The following is a 25,914-nucleotide window of genomic DNA, read 5'->3' as shown; positions in this document are numbered from 1 at the left end:
TGCTACATTACAGACATCAGTGAGCACTGGATTTTACACTGTGATGTTTAAACCTTAAGCACATGAACATATGAACTCTCCTTGCAGTCTGATGGCTGTGCAGTGTGGGGAGTGCAGTGTAGTGTAGACCTTTACATTGTTTCCAGAGTGGAAAGAGGCTCACAGAAGTCATTTTTGATGTAAAGGGGACAAGTCCTTCCCTATGGTCCCTACTGGATGAGGTATTGACTCTACACTTGGTGTCTAGACAGCAGTCTCCATGGCATAACCTTAGCTGGGATGCTGAGAGGACAGATTTCTGGCTAGCTAGAAAAGCCCTTTTTCTATTTTAGTCATGGTTGAAAACTATATAACAGGATACTTCTATAAGTTTATACCAGGTATAATTTAAAACTATTGATTTGTAGTTTCTCAGTGCTTGGAGACCTTGGTTAGTAGACAGGATGACCTGAGCACTGCCGATAGTGCCGTGTATAGTCAGTGGGGTTGGGTGCAGTGCAGCTACTAAGGGTGTGAGCTATAGGGAATTTTCCTGTGCAGATACTCTCAATTTAAAAGAAAGAAAGTTAGTTAGCTTAAGGCCAGTCTTGACAACAGCCTAGACTATGTGAAACTCTAACTTAAAAATAAATGAAGGATTTTTCTAATATATAGTTTTCAATGTTGGTAATGACTGCTGTACTTGAAAATTTTTTTTATCTTTTTATTTTGTTTTGTCTTTGGTGATTTTTGAAAAATGGAACATTTTTAAGGCTGTCTCATAGTTTTTGTTACAACTATAAACTTATAATCAAAGCAGTAATTGCAGCTGACTTTGCAGCTTGACCTGCGGTAGCTCCTCCCCATGCTCTGTCTAGTTAGATGGTTTGGGAGACTGCATGGGTAAAGGTACTAGTGAGCGTAACAGCAAATGACAGCGGAATGTGGCGGTTGCTCTTTAGTTCCAGCTCTGCAGCAGAGGCAGGTAGTTGCATCCTGCCTTCCCTCCCCCACTTCCCTTTGTGATTCTCCTGCCTGGGCTTAAGTATGTGCCATCAAATACAGCTTCTGTGTTTCTTAGAGGACAGGTGCTTCGGTTCTCTGTTGCTTACAGTGGCCCATGAAACTTGTGAGTGGGCTTATATTTACTGCTTGTCTGTGGGAAAAGTTCATTGCTTTCACTAAAGAGATCTTTGACTTTAAAAATATGAAAGCAGGGCTGGAGAGATGGCTCAGAGGTTAAGGGCACCAACTGCTCCTCCAGAGGTCCTGAGTTCAATTCCCAGCAACCACATGGTGGCTCACAACCATCTACAGTGTGATCTGATGCCTCGTGTGGCCTGCAGGTGTACATGCAGGCAGAGCACTGTATACATAATAATAAATAAATAAATAAATATTTTAAAAAAATAGAAAAGCATTGTAGATATTCTAGCTGAAACTACTTTGACCCAGATGAGGGAAGATTTTAATCCTTCAGACCTTGCTCAGAACAGATAAAAGAGTCAAGTCATTATCAAACAAATAGGATTCAAGACCATGATTCCATTTTCTCTGTGTTTCAGTATTTGCAATGCTATGACTGTTTCCCTTTTTGATGTCAGTGGCTTTACTAAGTCTCATCTTTTGGTTTGAATTGTCTGTCTTCTTTCTCGGGTGCTGAGAGTAGAGATGACCAGCACTGCACCCGGCTGGTCAGTTCTCTGATTGGTGAGGGTGTGCGCCTGGCTGGATTGTTTTCTGATTGGTGAGATGGACGCCTTTTGATTTGGTCTTTAAATGTCCAATCTGATTTCTTAGCTTTGATTTGACTCAATTTGATAATATTAAGGGACTAGTAAGCTTTACACCTTTACAAACATTTTGCTTCTGATTTCTAGATTTCTTACAATAAGATAAAGCATTGAAGCAGCTTAAGCTATTGCAACTTGGTTTCAAGTTCATTTATTTAGTTAAAAATTGGGTGTGGGTGAATGAAAGGGACACATCTTAAGATGTGTTATGCAAATGTCACTGAGAGCATCTTCACAAACCAGGATGGCATCTAATTACTGTCCAGTAGAGTCAGAAACAGACCATTGCTGTGTACAGTATCAAATACCACCACATTTGGGCTGGAATGGAGGTCCATGCTATAACTTTAACCTAGCACTGTAAGTCCCAGGGTTTGAATCTCACCACCACAGAGAGTAAGAAAGAAAAAGCCCTTTAAGTCTGTTGTGGTGATGCATAGCATACATTTAGTCCCTGCACTAGAGAGGCTGGCAGATCTCTGTGAGTTTGACACCAGCCTGGTCTACATAGTGAGTTCTAGGCCAGCCAAGACTTACTTAGTGAGACCCTGTCTCAAATAAAACAAAACAATAAAAACAAAGTTCCCCACCAGACCTGAGGAGCTACAAGTATTTTAATAGATATATTTCTTTATAATAGTCATAAATTATATGCTTATTCGTGAAATGCTGAGCGTTGCCGATGTTGGACACCTGGGCCTTAAGAGAATGTTGTACTTCATAGAACAATGTTTTTCCCTGATAAGAGCATCTTAAATAATGTGCTGCTGCTGAAGTTGAAGACACAGTTTTCTTTTAAAAACATGATATTTTGAGGGGTGCTAGGTGTACTGAGGACTGAACCAGAGTCCTCCTGTGCATGCGAGACAGTCGCACTACCACTGAGCTCCATCCTCAGCTTCCTGTTTATATTGTCACGGATCCCAGGGGCTGACTTCAGGTCATGAGATGCTCAGGTTGTGTTCACCTGCTGAGCTGTCTTGCCGGCTTTGATCACTCTAGCTGTGTCTTTTAGTGTTAAGTGATAAAAATACTTGAGCCTTTGATTTTTTCAGAAGTAAGCACAGCCATCTATTATGTCATCTGGTTCTTCCTTCTGGCCTACATGAAGGCAGAGATTGTATACATAATGAATAAATCTTCAAAAAAAAGAGTAACACAGACTTACTGAGAACCCTTGGCTTTAATGTTATTGCCATGTAAGCAAAATTTAAGTCATTGGTCTGCCTTTTGGAACTGTTGTATATAGACCTTGAACATTAATAACTGATGGACAATTAGATATAATACGCATGCAGGGCTGTCAGATTGTCTGGCTAAGGAATCTGAATCCCATGCCCAATACAGGTATGTGTCCAACCCTGACGACCCATCTGTAGGATGTAGGAGTGAAAGGTTCTGCTAATTGACATCAGAATAAGAAGATAGGGACACCGACTCGTAGGCAGGCACTGTGTGGGTGAACACTTACAGGCCGTCCTGTTATAGGTAAATAAGGTGTAGATAGAGAGTATAAAGATGGTCTTGTTATTAGTTGGAAATGAGATAATTCTTATGGTTAATAGGATAAGAACAATTTTTGGATATAATTTAGAACATAGGATATAAACTTAACGGAGTAAGGTTTGTCACACACTTGTTTGTGTTCTATAATTAAGAAAAAAACACCAAGGAAATCTCTTCTCAGACATAGTATAAAATTTAAATGAACATATACAAGTTTATAAAACATAATATGTTTATATGCATTATATGCATATAATGCATATAAACATACACAGTTACAGAACAGACATATTTGAAATACAGTAACTATGGGAAGCATTTGTCATTATTAGTCCAATGGAAAACACAAGTTCCTCAGAATTTTACAGTCCTAACAGGATATAAATAGAGAATATTCTAGTTTATGTAGTAATATGCCCAGAAACTATTAAAATGGTCTTGTTCCACTATGAATTTTTTTAGTGCATGTCTGTATCTACATACAAATGAGTGTACCTGAGGGTGTGTGCTTGTGATCATGGAGGCCAGATGTTTGCCTCTTGTCATCCTCTAGAGGCTGCCATCTCCACTGACTGTGACATAGAGTGTCATCAGTCCCTGAGCTAGAGTGTCATCAGTACCCGAGCTAGAGTGTCATCAGTCCCTGAGCTAGAGTGTCATCAGTCCCTGAGCTAGAGTGTCATCAGTCCCTGAGCTAGAGTGTCATCAGTACCCGAGCTAGAGTGTCATCAGTACCCGAGCTAGAGTGTCATCAGTACCCGAGCTAGAGTGTCATCAGTCCCTGAGCTAGAGTGTCACCAGTCCCTGAGCTAGAGTGTCATCAGTACCCGAGCTAGAGTATCATCAGTACCCGAGCTAGAGTGTCATCAGTCCCTGAGCTAGAGTGTCATCAGTCCCTGAGCTAGAGTGCCATCAGTACCCGAGCTGAGCTAGAGTATCATCAGTCCCTGAGCTAGAGTGTCATCAGTCCCTGAGCTAGAGTGTCATAAGTCCCCGAGCTAGAGTGTCATCAGTACCCGAGCTAGAGTGTCATCAGTCCCTGAGCTAGAGTGTCATCGGTCCCTGAGCTAGAGTGTCATCAGTCCCTGAGCTAGAGTGTCATCAGTACCCGAGCTAGAGTGTCATCAGTCCCTGAGCTAGAGTGTCATCAGTCCCTGAGCTAGAGTGTCATCAGTCCCTGAGCTAGAGTGTCATCAGTACCCGAGCTAGAGTGTCATCAGTACCCGAGCTGAGCTAGAGTGTCATCAGTACCCGAGCTAGAGTGTCATCAGTACCCGAGCTAGAGTGTCATCAGTCCCTGAGCTAGAGTGTCATCAGTACCCGAGCTAGAGTGTCATTAGTACCCGAGCTAGAGTGTCATCAGTACCCGAGCTGAGCTAGAGTATCATCAGTCCCTGAGCTAGAGTGTCATCAGTCCCTGAGCTAGAGTGTCATCAGTCCCTGAGCTAGAGTGTCATCAGTACCCGAGCTAGAGTGTCATCAGTACCCGAGCTGGAGTGTCACAATACCCAAGCTAGAGTGTCATCAGTACCTCAGCTTGCAGATTTAACTTGGCTGGCTGGACAGGCGTCCCTGTTTCTTCTTAAGAACCACTGGGGTCCTAAGTGTGTGCCACCACATTCAACTTTTTATTCAGATGCTCAGAATTAAATTAGATCCTTTACCAAGAACCTTATGAATCCCATTATCTTCCCAGGCCCCTATTTTGGATTTTTATATTTGTTAATAAGAGAAAAATGCAAAATAAGTATAGATTAAAATAATCTATTTTGGTTGTTTTAAAGAGCACTCTATTGTTTTTAATCTTTTATCAGGTTTAATGATATCCACGTACCAATCCGCCTGGAATGTGTGAAATTTGCTAGCCACTGCCTCATGAACCATCCTGATTTAGCAAAGGATTTAACAGGTAATAGCACATATTCCTGGATGTTCTTCAGTGAGGAAAATAAAGCATCATAGAGGGGGCAAAAACGTTCACAGAGAAAACCGTTCTCTTAGGTATTTCTGATAGCTGCCTTTTCTCTTTATTCATTAATAGTTCCTGTGCACACTAGAAACAGTTTTTTGGAAGTAATTTCATGAATTAAGGTAGCTCTTTGTTTAAAAACAACTGCACATTTTCAAATATTTTAACTTGAATAGGTCTTGATTTTGAAGATTTTTAACATTTAATGCTCTGATATTTTATGAACTTAAGTGAGTCATTTTAACCAAGTTAACTAGAATTAATGGAGATGACTTAAAATCTATATAAGCATTAAGCATTTCACTTCCAATTTCTGAAGTAATGAGGATATCATATACCTGTTTAATTTTAATCATGAACAGCCATGTATATCTTCTGTACAAATGTTAGCATTTGTTGTGCTTATGAGATTAAAAGGAGAAGGAGGGATAATTACCGCCAGAATCCCTGCAGGCCATTCTCTTTAGTGGCCCTGCAGAGCCACTAAAGGTAGCTCTGGAGTCTGGTCTGCATCACTCTTGGGATTTTATAGTTACCTGCTGTCTTCTTTATGTGGTTGACCATAGTGCTGTCCTGTTAAAGCATTTCATTGAAGTCATGTGTGCCTTTGATGGAGTTGAACTTCAGTCTTCATTATGTGTTTTTTCTTTGCATTGCCCATTTCCTTCCCTTGTGTCCCACAGATTTTGTTTGTTCTCATTTTTTTCTTACTACTCTATTCTTTTGTATTTGAACAGTTATTTATTTAAGTCCCACATTGCACATTTCAGACTGCCTTCGATCTCAGTGTGCCTTCAGGCCTTCTGTTACCTCTGAGTTTCTGTGTAAACAAAGTCCATCTTCAGTATTTTAAGTAGTAGCTTATCATAGTAATGCTTCCAAATATATTGAGTTATTGTCAGTCAGATCTAAAACAGCCCGTTTTTCATTTGTTTAACACCTCTCCCACAAATCTCTGTCTCTTTCTCTCTCTCTGTCTCTCTCACTTTCACTCCTGGGTGTGTATGTTGTGTCTGTGTCTGTATTTCTCACTTTGTGTTCTCTCATCCTCTTCTTCTGGATATTCTTTTATTATTATAACACAATATTTTATATACTATTTAGTCTATTACTATAATGGTATTTATAATCTAATAATCTTATAATGTTATTAATTCTATTTTTTCTGAATTTAGTTTTGGTGGGGAGGTTTTTTTCCCCTCTTTAAAAAAATTAGCAATAACCTTTTCCCCCCACCTTCAATTTGCCTTTCTTTCTTTCTTTCTTTCTTTCTTTCTTTCTTTCTTTCTTTCTTTCTTTCTTTCTTTCTTTCTTTTTTGCATTAGATTGTTTTCTCAGAAACCTTAGTAGGTCATGACCACATAGATGGTAGTGTGTGTGCATGCACATGCATGTGCATTAAGCAAAAAGCTGTTTGAAAGTGTTCACTATAAAGCAATGAATCTGAAGTTCCTAAGTTTCCTTTTGCTGCAATGAGGTGTTTCCTAGGAGGTTCTCACTGTAGGTACCTCGGCTTCAGCTGGCTGGGTCCCAGGTAGACAAGATCTGGTCGGCCAGTCTTAGCTCTTCTCCTTCCGCAGCCAGATCCAGGGCTTCACTGCTCACAGGATAGAAATGGACATACCCCACGATTTCCTAGCAGTACCAGCTGAGTAGAAGATTTTATTTTATATGGAAAACAGTAATGACGTTACCTGACGGCTTAGCAGTGACACATGCATGTCATTAACTCCCCTGCCCTGGGAATGGAGGGGAACTTCCCTTTTCAGTTGCAGATGGCATTTAGATTGTGAGGGAAGGACCAGCCCCACTCCTTCCCTTGCTCCCTTGCTTTTCCTGGAATAGTGAACATTCTACTGAGGGTTTGCTTTTGCTCTGTTGATTTGCAAAGATCTTTCCAATTTTTTAAAACGACATGATTCTAATTTTAATCATAAGCTCTTACCTTTCAGAGTATCTTAAAGTGAGGTCACATGACCCTGAGGAAGCGATCAGACACGATGTTATTGTGTCTATAGTAACAGCTGCTAAAAAGGACATTCTCCTAGTCAATGATCACTTACTTAACTTTGTGAGAGAGCGAACATTGGACAAACGGGTAAGTAGGACTGGTTAATTCCCAGAGGGGTTTGTCTTGCTTTTGTTTATTTTTATTTTATTTTTGAGACAGTCTGACTATGTAGCTCCTGGGTGTCCTGGAATTCTCTCTATAGACTAGGCTGACCATGAACTCAAGGAGATCCTCCTTTCTCTGCTGCCATGAGTGCTGAGATTATAGATATGCACCACCATACCCAGCAGAGGTTTTTTTGGTTTTTGTTTTTCTACACAGGGTTTCTCTATGTAGCCCTGGCTGTCCTGGAACTCACTCTGTAGATCAGGCTAGCCCAAACTCACGGAGCTCCACCTGTCCCTGCCTCCTGAGTGCTGGGATTAAAGGTTTGCAACACTGCTATTTGGCCCAGAGTTTTATTTTTAATACTTGAAGTATATTAGTAGTCATTTGAGAATACTTTCCCCCCTAAATAATGAAATTATAATTTGCAAGCATCTGAGGTCCAGATAAGGTAGAGTATGTAAAGTGAAGAGTTGATACTGTGCTCAGCCAGCTATAGTTTTCTCTAGCCAGGGACCCTAGTCTGAGGATGCCTCTGTCCACATTAAGAGGGAGTTGTCTTGGGCTAGAAAGGTGGCTCAGTGACTAAGAGCGCTGCTTGCTCCTCCAGAGGTCCTAAAGTTCAATTCCTAGCAACCACATGGTGGTTCACAACCATCTACAATGTGATCACTGCCCTCTTCTGGTGTGCAGGTGTACATGCAAATAAAGCACTCATATACATTACATACGTACATACATACGTACATACATACATGCATACATAAATCTTTATTTTGAGAGAGAGAGAGAGAGAGAGAGAGAGAGAGAGAGAGAGAGAGAGAGAGAGAGAGAGAGAGAGAGAGAGAGAGAGAGAGAGACTGTTAATTCTTCTCAGTTAATCTTGCCTGGAAGCACTTCACATAGTGCCCAGTGTGTTTCCTTGGCAGCTGTAAATCTAGTCGGGCTGACATTGAAGGTTAACCATTACATAATGGAATTCATAATGGAAGCTTGTGTTTGTTTTGGTTTCTCTGTGTAGCCCTGGCTGTCTTGAACTGCTCTGTATACCAAGCAGGCTGGCCTCAAGAGATTGGCCTACCTCTGCCTCCTGAGTGCTCAGACGAACAGCATGCGCCACCACCACAGGTAACAGAAGCACTTTTTAAAAAGAACTTTTATATGTTTTTGCTTTAAGTGGCGAGTACGTAAAGAAGCCATGATGGGACTTGCCCAGATTTATAAGAAATACGCTTTACAGTCTGCAGCTGGCAAAGATGCTGCAAAACAGATATCCTGGGTCAAGGACAAGCTGCTACACATATATTATCAGAACAGCATTGATGATCGGTAAGTCATGGACCACGTGGACACATGCTTTTCACAGGGAGCTTTGATGTTAAATACATTTTTCGTATTTTCTTTATGGCTTCAAATACCCTCCTGCTTTTAGTACAGGGCACGTATAATGCAGAGTTTTCCCGCAAGCAAAGCTGTAGATGAAGCCTGCATAGATGACTTTGGATGAGTAGATTTTTTTTTTACACTAACTTTTTACAGGGTAATATCTAAAAGTAGGAATATAGCTGTTGTCATTTAAGGTTCTGTTATATAGAAAAACACATTAAAAGGACGTTTGTCACATTTTAAACACAGTTCATGTGAAAATAAATCCTTTAGGTAGTTTAAGTTAAATGTTTTTCACTCAAGACTAAAGGCAGGTTATAAATTTCTAAAAAATATGTTATAGCCCTCAGTAGACACTATATTCTGTTTAGAATCTGAGTTGGTGAATTGTTAGTGTATTCCAAAATGTGTGTCTATAGCAAGCCACTGGGAGAAGAAGCCATAAACCAGTGGGTCTCAATCTTCCCTAACGCTGGGACCTTATAACACAGTGTTGTAGTGACCTCCAAACATAAAATTATTTTCTTGCTACTTCATAACTGTAATTTTGCTACTGTTATGAATTGTAATTTGAATATCTATCTGACATGCAACCCTGTGAAATGATTGTTTGCTTCCCCAAAGGGGTCACAACCCAGAGGTTGAGAACCACTGCCATAGACTGTTAATATTTAATGATGTATCTTAGGAAATACTTTTTATTAAATAACAGCTTTTGCACCTGAGCGTGAGGCACCAGTGCACACATTCCTGCTATAATTTGATATGACATTTCGGTGCCCTGTCCCTGGGTATCTGTGGCTCCAGTGGCAGTGACTACTGGCCTGGGTATTGTACAGGAGCCAGGAGCGGGCTGCAGCAGCTCCTCTCCGCTCTCTCTGTGCCGTCACTAGCCACGTCTCTAGTTTAGAGTGATGAAAAGTCAAAGTGATAAAAAGTTGTTTGTAGCTTCAATTTGATATTGATATTTGGATCTCTAGAGGGACCTGGCGTAGTTTCCTGAACTTTATTATACAGAAACTATGGAAATTTAGTATGTGATATACAATTTCCAAGGTCATTTTGCAGTCATCAGCTGTTTGTAGGGTTGCTGCACACATACAGAGCTAAATCTTCCCTTTGGACCCTCTTAGACAGAAATGTCTTCTCTACCCTGGAAAGAAGGGGCTTACTTAATTTATGATTTTTGCAGCTTTTAGAATTTTAAATACAAACTTAGTACACTTACAATCTTCTCTTTTCTAGGTTACTTGTTGAGCGGATCTTTGCTCAGTACATGGTCCCTCACAACTTGGAAACCACGGAACGGATGAAGTGCTTGTATTACTTGTATGCGACCCTGGACTTGAATGCTGTGAAGTATGTTTCCAGAGCCACGCTGCCTTTCCGCTCTTGTAGTGTGTGGCTGGGGGGGGGGGCGGGGGGAGCCTAAGTAATGTAAATGTTATCATAATGAAATCATTGTTTAAAGGTTCAAGACACAATAAATTAATGGGCTATTTCTTTTTCTTTTTAGAAAGTTCTTTCACCAACATTTGATTAAGCAGATATAAAACCAGTTAACACTGGCTAGTTATTTGGCATGAAATCATTAAGGATTTGATTTTTCTCTCTCTCTAGATTTTCATGTTGATGGCATTTCAAGAAAGGTGATATACCTATTTCCCCACCCCCCAGGTGTTAAAAAGGTCCACATTATGAAAATACTATCTTCCTACTCTTAACACGGTACTAATTTAAATTATTCTGTAGTGTAGTAGAGTGAAACTTTCTATGCTGTTTGTCCTCAATATAGTGATGTAGGTTAGCATTAGGGCAGAGCTCACAAATACATTGTCACTCCCATGTCTCATTCAGAAAGGCCCTTCAGATGGCCAGGGAAGGAATTGGCTTTGGATATAGTAGATAGACTGCTGACCTAACTGAATCACATGAAGGCGTGAACACTTCCTGTAGGTTCGGACATTCAGACTCATGTTATTCCAGCAAACATAATTAGAGCTGTTGAGGAGAAAGTGCTCTGAAATTAGAAGTCTAAGGGAACTTGAAATATTTAAGGGACTTAGTCTTTATTTCCATACTTACATGCACTCCTGTCACTTTACGTGGAGCTGTGGTGTGCTGGCATGTGCTGTTTGGAGTCCTGTAATATGTACCTCTGTCTCTGGCTTTACATTACAACTGAAAAGTAACCGCAGAAGTTTACGTTTTACACAAGATGAGCAGTCATAGGGAGTTCAATTTGACAGGCAGGCAGCAGTAAGAGCCAGGATATGAAGTCGGGGCCATGTGGCTCCAGCACGGTACCTGTTAGCTACACATAGTGACACATACTAGTATTGTTTATTTAACTTCACTGTGCTGGGATTTTTTTTTTCTCAGAAGGTGGAATACGTTCTCCAGTTGTTGGTTATTTTAGTTGAGTTGCTCCGCCTTTTTCTATGATATAGATGATGGCCCGTTAGAGTGGATGGAGTATGATTGGTATGTGTCCTCTTGGAGCACATGTTAATAGCAAATCCAGCAAAATCAGCCCTAACCAGATACCATTAAAGAGTAAGTTACCAGCCAGGTGTGGTGGTACCCAGCACTCAGGGAGGCAGGGGCGGACAAATCTCTGTGAGTTTAAGGCCAGCCTGGTCTACAGAATGAGTCTAGGACAGCCAAGTCTACACAGAGAAACCATGTCTCAAAAACAAAAACAAACAAAATCAAAAGCAAACAAACAAAGAATATGTTAATAAACACACTTTTAAGTAAAAATCTAGAAGTGGCACTCCAGATCCTCTGTGGAAGAATTTAGAAATATAGATCTGTCTTTATACTTTGTTGTTTTATGAGGAAGGCAGGTATAGGTGGAAGGAATGTTGAAGAAGCAACAAAAGGTGCAAATATTTCTGTAAATCTACATCACTGGGAATGAGGCTTTAGAAGAGAGTGGGAAACATGTGGGCTGGTACTTACCCAGCATCCTCAGGGCTGTAAGTGTCCTGGAACTCTGCCTGCACCGCAGGATGGTCTTCAGGACTGCCCTGCACTTCCCACTGCTGTGACTGGTTGATGCTATGACTTGCTGGGTGAGGAGGAGTGTTACCAGACAACACAGAAGAGAGTGGGTTAGAAGTGCACACCATAGCACCACAGCCTCTTTCCTTCTTATAAGACCCGGGCAGAAATGCTGCCTGACTGGGGCCTGTAGGGCTTTGATTTTGTAAGAGGTCCACAATGATACTTAACTGTTTAAAGGTAGGTGTCATGCAAAAGTGACTTACTGTCTGACTTTGTGAAATTAGCTGATCATCTATATTAGCTAATTTCTTAGAATTTAATTTATATATATTTGTTTCCCCCCAAAAGCCTTTGCATTTTCTTAGGTGTGGTAATAACATGTGAGTGATGAACCCTTGTGATACTTAGCACGCTGAATGTGCTACCCAACTCCTTTATCCTCCTGTCCTCCCCACAGGAATGCGCTGCAGCCTGCTTTTCTATTAAAACAGCTTTCAAGTACCATGTATATGTGTGTACCATTCCCTTAATCACTTACTTTTGCACATTGCACAGATAGGATTATTATGTATATAGTCTGCAGTCACATTTTTCTTTCTTGTTTTGTTTTGTTTTGAGGTAGGGCCTTACTGTGTAGCTCTGGCTGGCCCTGAACTCACAGAAGTCTTCCCGCCTCCTCCTCCTCTTGAGAACCTGAATTAGTTTTCACCTTCATCGCCTTCTGTTATCCCCCTTCCACTCCCACCACCCCCCATCAAGACAGTAAACGTGGGCTAATGTCTTGCTATTTAATATTTCAATTAAAATTCTTAAGAAAATGTTCTTAACCCTATCCAGGTCTAGCCAACGGACACCACATTCTCCACAGTTGTGTGGAGAGCAGGGATTGACTCGGACATGAACTCTGGTGCCTCCTATTGACCACTTCCCCTTGGTGGGGAGACAAGAGGAAGCAGGCTACCAGGAAGAGAACGGATAGGCTGTGATCTTATAGTGGGGGACAAGGTCCCCTTCTGTCACAGCCTAGGGGAGGGGAATAGGATGAAAGAGGGAGGGAGGGGGATCGAGAAGATGCAAGTGAGGGGACAACAACTGAGATGTGATCTGAATATATTACTTAAATAAAAATTTTAAAAAGAGAAAAATTTCTTAAATACATTGTAATAGAAATTCTTAGTCAGTTAGGGCCATTTTTTATTTCAGCTGTAGTCATAGTTTGTAATGATTTTAGAATTTCCTGGGATTTCATATTTAAGAGATAAATATACTAGATTATATAATTTCATCTATATTAACTGAAGACAAGTTTCAGCATGTGGGTGTTTTGGAACTTGTAAATTATGATTTTTCTAGAAGCCAGAGTTTCTGCCTTTGGAGTTCAGGAGTAATTTAACAGACTTTCCTTGAAAGTATTTGTTTTATTTATGCAACTTATACTGTGCTTTAGATTTTCATAGCTCTCTGGCAGGTGACCATTTTGTTTTCAGCTAGCTTGTGAATTTATATTCATTAATAATGCCAGTGAAACTTTTTGGGACTTTCACACTGAAAAATAGTAAAATGTCACTATTTAAAATTTAAGGTGTCCGATGATGAACAGTACTCTTAACTGTTAGCAAATTCCCAAGTTTAAACCTGGTTGTATTAAAAGAAAACCCAAAGGCATTTCAGAACACAGGAGAGTGTTTCAAAGAATGGTTATATTAAACAGTTGTCTTCGTTGGTTTACACATTTGTGCATTTGGTCACTGTTTCTTGTCAGTGCCTCATGTGTGTGGTGCTGGACGATTTGGTTATGCAAAGTAAGCTGTAGAGATGGCTCAGTAAGTAAAGTGCTCACACTTGCTCCTGGTCAGAGCGTAGCACAGCAGTGGGTGAGAGCTGTGAAGATCCCTGACTTACTGGCCAGCTAGCGATCCAACCAATGCGAGACCCTGTCTCAAACAAAGGAGGGAAGCTGTCTGAGGAATGGCCCTTGAGACTGTCTTCTGGCCTCCACACACATGGACGGCCTCCTTCCACATAACGGGATAGATAGCTTAGAAACCTTTATGTCCGCTGTCTTCTGCGTCTGTCTCCTGCTGTTCTTAGATTCCCTCTTAGCACAGCACATGACAGGGCACTGCTTTCTCGGTCCTTCCTTTCCTTCTTAGGTTCACAGTCTTGGCAGTCTTGCCACGTCATGACAAATATGCTCCACCTAATTTTTGTTTTTTTGCGACAGGGTTTCCCTGTGTACCCCTGGCTGTCCTGGACTCACTCTGTAGACCAGGCTGGCCTCAAACTCACAGGCATCCGCCTGCCTCTGCCTCCCGAGTGCTGGGGTGACAGGCATGCCCTGCAGGTCATCTGTTTGTATACAAAGCCAAGTGCAGCATCCCAGATCCCTGTGGCTTTGCTTGCTGCTGTTCTGCTCACATTTGAGTCTTTGCCTCTAGGCTGCCAGTTGTGTTATCTTTGAGTTTTACCTTGTTCCTCCTGTCTTGTCTTTCACCTCCCACCCCCTTTTATTAAAATTCAGTAGCTAGAATATTCTGAAAGGACTTTTAGCCCCTTTTGTATGTTTTTGTGTTTTTCAGAGCATTGAATGAAATGTGGAAGTGTCAAAACCTACTCCGACATCAAGTAAAGGATTTGCTTGATTTAATTAAGCAACCAAAAGTAAGTTGAATTTTAAAGAAAAAATTTTTTAGCAACTTTGCATTGTAGTTATTACCATAATTATAGCTTAATATCTTTACAATTTTACTAAGAAGGAATATTCTAGTGATTTTATGGCATTATGGGGTGGTGATCTCTCCCCCCTTCCCCCCCCCTGTGTGTGTGTGTGTGTGTGTGTGTGTGTGTGTGTGTGTGTGTGTGTGTGTATGGTGTAGGATTGAGGGTAGTCTCAGGTGGTTTTCTCAGGACTGTTTTTGTTTTCTGTGGGTTTTGCATTGTTTTGAGACAGAGTCTTTGATCCTTAGATTGCCAGATAGCTTGTGCTGGATGACCATGGAGCCTCAGATGTACCTGTCTCCATCTGCCACTCAGCCCTAGGCCTGACAGCACGTGCACCATGCCTGGCTTGTTCTGTGCATTCTAGGACTCAAACTCAGGCTCTGGTACTTGCACAGCAAGCAGCTTGCTGACTGGAGTATCTTACCAGCCCCTGAAGTGGTGGCATTCATCCAGGAAATACTTATTTTATTTCAGGGCATTAGACTGATAAGTTCCCTCCTTTCTGAAAATGTTGCCTGTGAAATGTTGCCTGGTCATTTTAAGTTACATTCAGGGATAACAAATTAGTGAAGTTCTAAAATTGTATTACTAGCTGAAAGCTATTGCCTTTGAAGTCCTCCCATCACATACACCTGTGTGTAGGATGAAAGCAAATAGAGCAGTATTGTTTGATGCACAGTAGGGCTTGTCTGAGTTGTCTGCTTGGCGATGTGTTATTAGCAGAGGTTGTCTTAGTGACTTACTGGGACTCACTGGGTTTTTACAATCTCTGTGATGTGAAGGTTTTAAAAGCTGAGGCATTTTAATTTAGACCACTTGTTTGCGTAATTGGTTTATGTTTGAAAGGTTTTTTGTTCTGTTTTTGTTTACTTTTTGAGACAGTTTCTCCATGTAGCCCTGGCTGCCTGGAACTGAGTTGGCCTCAAACTTGAAGACCCACCTGCTTCTGCCTCCCAAGTGCTGGGGTTAAAGGCCTGTGCTGCCTCCTGCCATCCCCCACCTCCTTGGCCCTTTTTGTGTTTTAAGATAGGGTCTCACTATGGAGCCTTTGCTGGCCTGGGACTCACGGATACCTGCCTGCTTCAGCCTCCTGAGTGCTGGCCATTAAAGACGTTGCACACCCTCACCTAGCACCATTTTATTTTTTATTGAACATAATTTAACCTTTTTACTATGGTCAGTGAGTATCTCGGACCTGTTGGGAATGTGTGTTCCTTTGTAGCAGACACTGAGCCTTACTTCAGTGCTGTGCTGCTGGTACACACGGGTTCTGGGCTGCTGCGCTAGGAGTCAGCACGCCCCTGGGGGAGCCCTTGCATGTGCTTCTCTCAGCTGCCCAGTGCGTGGTTGACTGACCTCAGGGCAGCTGTGCAGAAGCACTGCTGAATGTGCGTGTCCTGCTGTTCACATGGATGGCGTCAGTCTTGATTTAGGAACTGTTCAGGGTGTGAGGGTCCAGACAGTATGCTAGGAGCTTAGACCAGGTGGGAGACGGCAAACTCACATGCCTGCTTTTGATGCTCCTCTGTGCAGCTGCTCTTTTCCTGACCACTGACAGGAACTTAGTCCACCCATTTATGTAAAGAAAGATTCAGCCATGCTGCTGTGGGGTCTGCAGAGTTGTCAACATGCCTGTGGTTCTTAGTTTAATTGTGCTTTCTGTGTGTGATTTTCAGACAGATGCCAGTGTCAAGGCCATATTTTCTAAAGTGATGGTCATTACAAGTAAGTTGTTTCAATCTTTATAGAATTTAAGAGTTAAATGAAGGCTTTATATGATTTAAATTATTTTAGATTGTAGTAATCTAGATTCTTAAAGTGTTTTGCTTGCTACACAATAGACAACTCAGTTTTTCTTCCCCTCCTCCCCAATTTTCATTTACTCTGTGTGCTGTGTAGATTTAAAAATTGTTCTCAGCATCGTACATCATAAAAGTTTTACAAAGGATTTAATACATGTGTCTATTCTTTTTTTTTTTTTTTACATGTGTTTATTCTTGAGAGCTAAGTCATTACACAAGATTAGTTGTAACCATTGAGTCTGCGTTTTGTTCCCTCCTCTGAAATCAGTCTCTGCCACTAGTTGCTTTCTCCTCACCTCGGAGGTCACTGTGTGTAGCTTGTCAGGATAATGGAGACACCTGGTAGAGTGGGTGTACCACACTTGACAAGACTGGAGAGGTCGTGGGCTGAGCTAAGTGCTGCAGCTGTTTTGAGCGAGCCCCAGAGCACTAGAGCGAACAGTCAGGGAGTGACTGTCTCTTGAACTCATTTTGAAGAGAGCTTTCAGAACTAAGGTGCTACTGAGGCGCGGAGACTAGAGCTGCTCAGTGACCCCCCTCGGAGCTCTCCAGCTTCCAAGCTCGTCCTCGCCAATGGCTGTGGCCATCCATGACTCTTCTAAAAACTACAGTCTTTTCTAGATTCTGTCTCCAGGAATGCTGGTATCCTGCAGGTGTTAATAGTGTAAGGGAGAAAGGGAAGAAAAGGATTCCTGTGCATTTATAAAATGCTGAATTTGGCTCTTTGGTGCTGTTTTGTTTTTACTTCTCACCATCTTTTATGTTATTTTTCTAAAGAGTAGGCCTTAATAGTATCTTATCCATTGTAAAGGGGATCTTAAACTGTTTAAAAACACTATTAAATTCTCAATACTGTTACGTTCCAGTGACATGTTAGTAGTGTTTGGAACATAATTTATAAAGTTCTACACTACAACCTTTTAACAGCTTGTCCCCGGTACTTGTCTGCTTAAAATTTACTTTTTAGAATGATTGTACAGATATTTGTCTTTATAGTCATCGTGTCTAGTTTCAAGACAGGATCTCGCCCTGTAGCCCTGGCTGTCCTGGAAGTCACTTTGTAGACCATGCTGGCCTTGAACTCAGAGATTCGCCTGCCGCTGGCTCCCAACTGTGTGCCTCCAAGCCAGGCCTCTTTTCTTTATACTAGTTTTTATTGTATATGACGTGAGACATGAAAAGGCTGTATAGCAAGTGTTTAGTATGATTACCACAGTACAGGATTTTCACTAGTGATTTTTCATTTTTGCTGAGACTTAAGAATTTTCAGAATTGCTTGTCAGTTTGAAGACTGAATTTGCTGTTACATTTAAGATAGTTATAATTTCTTTATTAGCTATCCTAGTGTAGTTTTTTTAAAGCAGTTAATTAAATAGCTAGGAAAGCAAAGTTAGATAGGATCAGCGTTTCCTCAGTGAGCTCTGATACACGTGTAGAAGAGCCCCGTGGCTGACATTACAGAGTGGCCTTCTTTGCCAGGCTGAGCAGCAGCAATCGCAGCAGGCACATGCCAGGGCCTGTGAGCGCTACCTGCTCTCCAACATGAGCAGCAGCACCTGGTTGCTGCTCGACCTCTCCCGGGGCCTCTCTTCACTCTGATACTTTTCCGTATTTTCTCCAGAGCATATTTCTCTTGCAAATTTTAAGTATTGATGGTGCTTCATAATTTGTTCAAGGCAATTTGTAGATAAGGGTTATTAATTAGAATTACAAAATAGAAAGTACTGTTTTTTGTTTTTGTTTTTGTTTTTGTTTTATGTTTTTTTTCAAATCAGTTTGAGAAATTATGAAACTTTATTTTAAGGAAATTTGCCAGATCCCGGTAAGGCGCAGGATTTCATGAAGAAATTCACACAAGTGTTGGAAGACGATGAGAAAATACGGAAACAGCTAGAAGTCCTTGTTAGCCCCACGTGCTCCTGCAAGCAGGCTGAAGGCTGTGTGGTAAGGGGACAGCGGGAGAGCCCACATGGGGACACACGGACCTCTCTCAGGAAACCTACCTTCTCTTTATAAAATGTTAAATAATTAACAGTTCAGATAAATTATAATCTTTCTACAGATAGTTGCCATTAATCTTGATATATTTCCTTTCACAATGAGATTATATTACATAGAGAATTTTACACATTTCATTTTCATAGTGTTAAAAATTTCATAGCTCAGAGCATGTTGTTCATATGTGCACTGTAACTTATGAGCACTAGCACTTTGGTCTTTCTCGCCCCTCCTCTCTCCTCTCTCTTTTGAAGTGGGGTCTTGCTGCCCAGACTAATGCTGTCTCCGAGCATGTCTGTGAGGATTGTCTTGATTGTATTAATTGAGCATAAACTCCTGCTTTGGTTTCCCAAGGAACTGAGATCACAGCTTCATGCCGTTCATCTGCTCTGCTGCGTAACACGTTCATAACAGTTTTTTTTTTTTTTAAACAAAATCTTGATTGCTACAGATTGCTTAGGAGGGCACCCTGGACTGTGTGTAGACAGAGAAGGAGCTGAGCAGCAGTGTGCACGCACTCACTGTTCTCACTTCCTGCTTGAGCTATGATAGCACCAGCTCCTGCAAGCTCAGCTGCAGCCTCTCTGCTGTGGTTGACTGTGTGTGCCTTGGGAACTGTTAGCCCAAATAAATTCTCCCTCCCTTAAGTTGCTTTTGTCAGGGTATTTTAGTTACAACGTAAGTTAGAAATATTTATCTTAGTGTTTTTACTCATCTACCTTCCTGAGGTCCGTTTTGGAAAAAGATTATCCTTGGCTCTTTCCTTGGTAGGCTGAAGAGAGTCTTCAGAGTGAGTCTAGGAAGTTAGTTTCTTAACAGTTCTCTTTGGTAATTTTGCTTGCTGAAGTTTATCTTTCCATTTCTGATTTTACTCTTATATTTTTATTCTTTTGAACGTATTATTATTATTTATGTATTTATTTACTTTGTGTTTGGTTTTTCGAGACAGGGTTTTTCTGTGTAGCGCTGGCTGTCCTGTCTCACTCTGTAGACCAGGCTGTCAGGGCTCCACCTGCCTCTGCCTCCTGAGTGCCAGGTTTAAGGTGTGTGCCACCACCGCCCAGCCTGATGTGTGCCGTGAGGTAGCAATCTAACCGTGTTTTTATTCAAAATAACTGTTCAGTTTTTTTCTATATTGCATAATATGCGTCTCATTTACTTGCAATGTACTCAGTTCTTAATCTAGTTTTTGTTTTTTTTTTAAAGTTAACTCAGCTCTTTTAGATTTATGTTTTTCAGTACCACTACTACAGAATGTTAGAGTTTCTTAATATTTTAATGTAATGCTGTGTTTAAGTATATATTTTTAATAATTTACAAATCTGCATTTCAGCGTGAAATAACTAAGAAGTTGGGCAACCCTAAACAGCCTACGAACCCTTTTTTGGAGATGATCAAGTTTCTGTTGGAGAGGATAGCACCTGTACACATAGACACTGAGTCCATCAGGTATTGTCCTTAAAGACACTCAAGCGTCTCGGTGTTCCCATCATGCACGTGCACCCAGCCAGCTGCGAACCTGTGCTTGTGCTTGCAGTCGTTGCCACAGTGTGTGTGTGTGCGCGCGCGCACGTAGCTGGTGCTCGGCCAGACTCAGATGGCCAGCTTTTCTTGCTTTTCATTTTCGCTTCATTGTATGACTTTACTTCAGAGAGCTCAAAAGTCTGTCTCAGGTGCTATTTCACCTACAGAGGAGCAGATCCGTTTGAGAGAGTACTGTAGGCATTGAGAGTATCATAGGCCAGGCTGACTGCATAAGGAAATGGTGTCTTGAATGTCGCTGCTATCGTGCGGTGTGCCTGGGATCAGATGTGGCCTGCTCTGGGGCGCCCACTTTACTCTTTTCTCCTTTGGGAACTACAGAGTGAGGTGGTGAGTGGAGGAGAGCAGAGATTACTCAAGGCTGTGCTTGTAGTGCATAGATGCTGGTGTGATGGGGAAGACAGCGTATTTGAGGAAGGTTTAAAAAGAGTACCCCAAAGGTACTTCTTCACTGTACATAGGAGGTAAGGAGTCGGAATACAAAGGTTCAGATCCAGATAATGAAGCCAGACACCTTGAAGAGAATAAAAGGGGCTTTTTTTTTTCTTTTTGAAGTAGATGAAGACAACCTGTAATTAACTATTCTTTGGACATGGCAAGGAATTTTTTTTACTTTTCCCCTTCCTTTCCTTTTTTCCTTTTTCTGCCTTTTCTTTAATTAGATAGGTTGTCATGTAGCTCAAGGTCTCCTTGAACGGACCATGTAGCTGAGGACGACTTTGAATTTCTGATCCTCCTGCATCCATCTTCCATGTGCTGGACTTCCTGGTGTAAGCCGGCACACCTGGATACATTTTTTTTTCTTTTAATCAAGTAACGTTGAGTTTAAAATGAAATTATGAGAATTGAGTGGTATGCTGAAATTGAGAGAAAATGAAAAATATTATGGACAGATGTGGGAACCGTTTCATAGGGAAATTAGAGAGCTGAAGGAAGACTGGGTTGTTCAGGTTTCTAAAACTTAAAAATGGTGAAAGTTTTCACTGGTAAGGTATATGTTGTGAGCTGACAGACTCTGGTGTCAGTGATGAGGAACTGACAGCAATGCAAAAGTGTGCTAGGTCACAAGTAGCAGCAAGAAGTAGCACTCCTGCTTGGAGCGTATCTTGGGAAGTTAGTGGCATGGGCACTGCCCTACAGGTATGGAACGGAGGCTTGGGTGTTAGACTGAGGCAATGGCTCCAACCTCCACAGAGGTGCTGTGCCTGACCATCGGGCATTGCCTTCCAGTCTCTGTGCCTTATAGATGGGTGAATGGTGCTGCCTTTACGGCTTCTTTCTTTCTTTCTTTCTTTCTTTCTTTCTTTCTTTCTTTCTTTCTTTCTTTCTTTCTTTCTTTCTTTCTTTCTTTGCCTTCCAGTCTCTGTGCCTTATAGATGGGTGAATGGTGCTGCCTTTACGGCTTCTTTCTTTCTTTCTTTCTTTCTTTCTTTCTTTCTTTCTTTCTTTCTTTCTGTCTGTCTGTCTGTCTTACAGCTGATGAACATTTGTAAGGAGAAAAATTCTTCACCAGACATTCTTTGGCTAATTGCATTTCTTTGGGGGATTCTTTTATTTTCCTATGGGTACCTCAGAGAAACAAAAATGATAAGATAAGGCTATGATCCCAATGTTTTATTCTAAATCTATTAATAAATAGTAAATTACATAATTGTATTTTGGTTTTGATTTTTGGTTTCTTTTGGACTTTGGTATATTAACAAGTTTATCTTGTACATTTTCATCTGAAATTGGTCTGGAGTTTACCGTTTTTTTACTGTGTATGATGGTTATGTCAATCATTTACTGAAGATTTTTACCTATCCCCACTTGACTGAAGTGCTTCCTTGTTGTTGGACACCTTCTAGTGTGTTTGCATGGACCCATATTGGTTTCCTGGCAGGTGTCTCACAGAGTAAGCCCTTTGCTCCCTCTCCCCACACTGTGGCAACAGGCGCAATTTATCTTTGTGATGGGCAGGGCTGTACGTGGATCCAGACTTTGCCTTCCCCAAGGACATGAAGAGTCTGTCAGCGACTAGTCATTTTATATATTTTAGCTTCTCTGTGTGAATACCCTCTGAGTTTCTTAGCTGACTTTCGCTGACAGAGAAAAATACTCTTGTTCTGAGAGCTTTGTTTCTATCTTCTCACTGAATTGTTGTTATTGTTAATTTCTTAGGTTAACATATAGTGTGGCTTTCATTATATATGATATACTTCTCATTGGTTCCTCAATGAATACTTAGGTAGTTTTAAAAATAGTTTCCCAGTCTCTCATTTTTCTGGCAGATGCTACCCCCTGGCTGTGTATGACTAGTGCTTTGCCACTTTGCCGCACTCTCTGTCTTCTTCAGAGCGCCTGCTCCTAGTGGCTCCTTACCAGGAACCTCACTTTCTGTCAGGACTTTGTTTGTAGTCCTCGTTGGCTGCTGCTGTTCATGTGTGTGTTTATGTACTTGTGGTCTTCCTACCATTATTATAGAAGAAAGCAAAAATTAAAACTTTAATAATCCTACTGTGCAGAAGAACCATGGTACTCTTGGGAGTAAGATTCAGGTTGGAGGTTTTCATTTGGGTAATTGGACGTGTGAGACCAGAGGAGACTCGTTGTATGGAAACAGGGAGGACGCACTCAGGAAAATGACAAGTGAATGCAAACTAGCGTGTGCATGATTGCATATGTGGATGTGCGTAGAGTGGTATATATGCAAAGACCCAGGGGACGTGGTGGCGCACGCCTTTAGTCCCAGCACTCAGGAGGCAGAGGCAGGTGGACCTCTGTGAGTTCGAGGCCAGCCTGGTCTACACAAAGAGTCCAGGACAGCCAGGCTTCTGTATAACAGAGTAACCCTGTCTCAGAAAACAAGCAAAAAGCAGTGACCCACATCTGGAGGTCAGGACAGCTTGCAGGATCAGTTCTTTCCTACCTTGTGGGTTCAGTGAATCAAGCTCAGGTCATCAGGCTGTGTAGCAAAGGCCTGTAAACCCTGAAGCATCTTGCCAGCCAGAAATAGGCTTTGTATGTAGGAAAGTAGGGAGACAGTTACACTTTATTCCTTGTTTCATATTAAATTTGAGCATACACCTTTTTTTTTTTTTAAGCCCTGCTGTCCTAGACTCACTTTGTAGACCAGGCTGGCTTTGAACTCACCAGTGATCCACCTGCCTCTGCCTCCCTAGTGCTAGGATTAAAGGCGTGCACCACCGCGCCCAGCTCGAGCATCCACTTTTTAAAGAAAGAGTCTACTAAATATTTTAAGGAGCAGCATTGCATATACTTTTATTTTGGTGTGTTTTATGTCCACACTGTTACTGCTTGATGCTTGTAAAAAGAACAGCTGCCCTTGGTGTGAATGATTGTGTTAAGTCATTGTCAGCGCTTACCAGTGCTTATTTACAGCAAGATCAGCCTGTTTCTAAAACTGACAAACACTGCTGCTTTTCTCATGGTCTCCCTGTAAGGATGATAGCAGCAGGTCTGTGGCTTCTGACTTTAGACTGTTGTCTGACACAGAGTATTAGTTAGTAGACAGATTTAGAGTGCTTAATGCTGCCCTTTGAATGACATGTATTTTAGACAGAAAATAATCATTCATGGGTTTGATGCTAGGCCTTCTATGGGAAAGACACCAGTAAAGGTACAGATGACATTCAAAAAGAGAAAATCTGATAGCGTTTTGGTTTCATTTGAATGGGTAAAGGAAAAGAACTGGTTTTAAGAAGCTATTTTTCTGTAATTTGTTTTACAGGAGTAATGTTTGGGAAACAAACATATAAAAATACTGTGCACTATGTAGTTAGCTATTTAGTATTTAGGTACTTTGCTCAGATCCTGCTGATGTATTAGAGTTGAAAGAAATAACACGCGTTTTCTTGTCATACTTCAGTGCTCTTATCAAGCAAGTGAATAAGTCAATCGATGGAACAGCGGATGATGAGGATGAGGGTGTTCCAACTGATGAAGCTATCAGGGCAGGCCTTGAGCTGCTGAAGGTAAGCACTCGTCTAAACTGAGGTGTCTGAACACACAAGTGGGGTTTCGTGGTTTTTTTAAAGGCAATGCCTCACTGTGTAGCTCTGACTGGAAATCGCTGTGTAGACCGAGCGATCTGCTTGGCTTGCTTTCCAACTTGTAGGTGATTTGTAGCACCTGCTCCTAAGGCTTGCTTCTCGAAGTTGTGTAGCCTCATGAAAAGTTTCTTGGTTTAAACAAAATGATCATATAGAAATGTCTCCATATTTCCAGTTCATGTTCTGTTGTTGGACTTAATGTTAGTTTATCAGGCCGTTACCGAGGACCCATTAGTGAGGGAGAGGTGTCCTCTGCCACAGGGTGAGCCGCCTGATGGCAGTGGGTGTGACAACGTGATGATAGTAACAAAGTGTTTATGAGCCTTTCCTTCATCAACACTAGCTTCTAAATTTCTCTTTAGTTAATTTATTTAGTTAGGATGCACTTTTATTTAGTTTAAAACCATGCTGATTTTTCTATTTTGTTTTCTTCATTAAAGATAAGCATTTTTCAGTGACAGAATTTTTAAGAGTGTTGACTTTCAACTGTTATCACATGGGCTGAGTGGTTGGGGCATTAGTTGCATCTGAGCCCTTCCCCCACCCCCGTAATAGTGTTTATTATTAGGCCTATAATTATTATTTGTGGCAATATTTTCTAGCCCACTAGCAATCAGTCAAGACACAGACACTTGTTATATTTTAAAATAGCCTTAGTTAACTAACCTGGAGCAGGGCAGATATCAATCCCCTAAACTACTTCCCATAGTGGGGCAGGTATGGGATCCCTGCCCCAATCCCATGCCATCTGTTTCTGATAATTTCTATCAAGCTACCTCCCATCGACAATCCCATATATTTGCTAATGTTCTTCATCTGGGCTGAATCTCCATCTGTGTCAGCCATGTGCTTCTCCTCCACCTAACCCATGACACCCTTCCTTCTTCCTCTCCTCCCTCTGGTCTCTCTTCTTCCCAAGATCCTCTCTGTCTCCCAAGCCGGGAACCTTAGCCACGCCTATCCCATTTTCCCTGCCCAGGTGTGATGGCCATTTATTGGTCAAACAGGTTGGGCAACAGAGACATCAAGCAGTAATTAGCATCAAAATACACCAGACCAACCTCTAACAATTCCCCTATTTCTCTCTAAATAAAAAGGCTGTTCTTTTTATGTACAGTCAGAACAATTATGAAAAATGACAAAAACCAATAAATAGGTAAGACTTACATACATAATGTCTAATCAAAAGGTATTTGGCAACTTTGAAGAAAATATTATCTGTTCTATTTTGGTGAGTCTAAAGTTTTGAACCTAAATCAATATCTATCAAAGCTCAAATCTATCAACCTAAAAATATCTATCTAGACGTAAAAGTATCTTCTTAACTCCTAAACTACTAAGTTTAATTTTAAAACTAACTCTCTGGTCTTCAACCCCATCAGAGACCTGAGAAGTAACAAATTTAACTACCTGAGTAAATAGGAAGTTCAGATTAGCAGCTTCCAAAAGGGGGGGGGGGGGAATATGACAGAGACAGTTTGCTGCCTGGACAGTCACCCAAAACTCTCTCTAATGTTGGAGCATCTTCTTCAGTTTCAACGTATCTGACAGACATATTTGTGAATCAGGAACTATTGAGGTCTTGCTTATCCTGTCTTGGCAGAGTCTGGTGGTCAATTCTGCCTGCATCAAAGCTTGCCCATTTTAGGCAGAATTTTGTCTGTAGCAGATAAAAGGACATTTTTGTCCAGTGGCTGTTTTGCCACATTTGAAGCCCTCTTCATAAGGAGGTTCTTCGATGCTCATCATCTTCTTTGAGGTAGACTAGGGGTTGCCAGAAGTTAACTTGTCTTATTGTCAAAGAATCTTTACAATAATAATAACATTTTTAAATACCATATTCTGTAGGTCTCTGAGGTTTTTGAAGACCATATCCAACTATTTTACCATATCTATCCATAGAATCATATCTATCTGTTAAACCTAGCATGTATATTCCTGTACTTGACATGACCATAAGTTGATCAACTAATAATTGAATTGTATTACTTAATTATCCAAAACAGCCTGCAATAGCACTATCAGAAAAGTATTGGAAGTA

The 25,914-nt window shown here is 41.2% G+C and overlaps 1 protein-coding gene across 2 annotated transcripts in view; it reads left to right on the top strand.

Annotated features, from left to right (window-relative positions):
- PDS5B (PDS5 cohesin associated factor B) overlaps nt 1-25,914 on the top strand; it is a 143,086-nt gene that overhangs the window by 71,292 nt on the left and 45,880 nt on the right. For both annotated transcript variants that reach the window (XM_084762487.1, XM_084762486.1), the window contains 9 exons: nt 5,093-5,187; nt 7,200-7,345; nt 8,541-8,692; nt 9,995-10,108; nt 14,338-14,419; nt 16,156-16,204; nt 18,086-18,225; nt 19,613-19,728; nt 23,690-23,795. In XM_084762487.1, coding sequence (XP_084618613.1) covers nt 5,093-5,187; nt 7,200-7,345; nt 8,541-8,692; nt 9,995-10,108; nt 14,338-14,419; nt 16,156-16,204; nt 18,086-18,225; nt 19,613-19,728; nt 23,690-23,795 — 1,000 coding nt within the window. The remainder of the gene's footprint in view (nt 1-5,092; nt 5,188-7,199; nt 7,346-8,540; nt 8,693-9,994; nt 10,109-14,337; nt 14,420-16,155; nt 16,205-18,085; nt 18,226-19,612; nt 19,729-23,689; nt 23,796-25,914) is intronic.

Source organism: Acomys minous (assembly GCF_964271855.1).
Source record: "Acomys minous genome assembly, chromosome: 16".
Lineage (NCBI taxonomy): Eukaryota > Metazoa > Chordata > Mammalia > Rodentia > Muridae > Acomys > Acomys minous.
The sequence above is the reverse complement of the archived record's forward strand: the minus strand, read 5'-3'. Positions and strand labels throughout refer to the sequence as shown.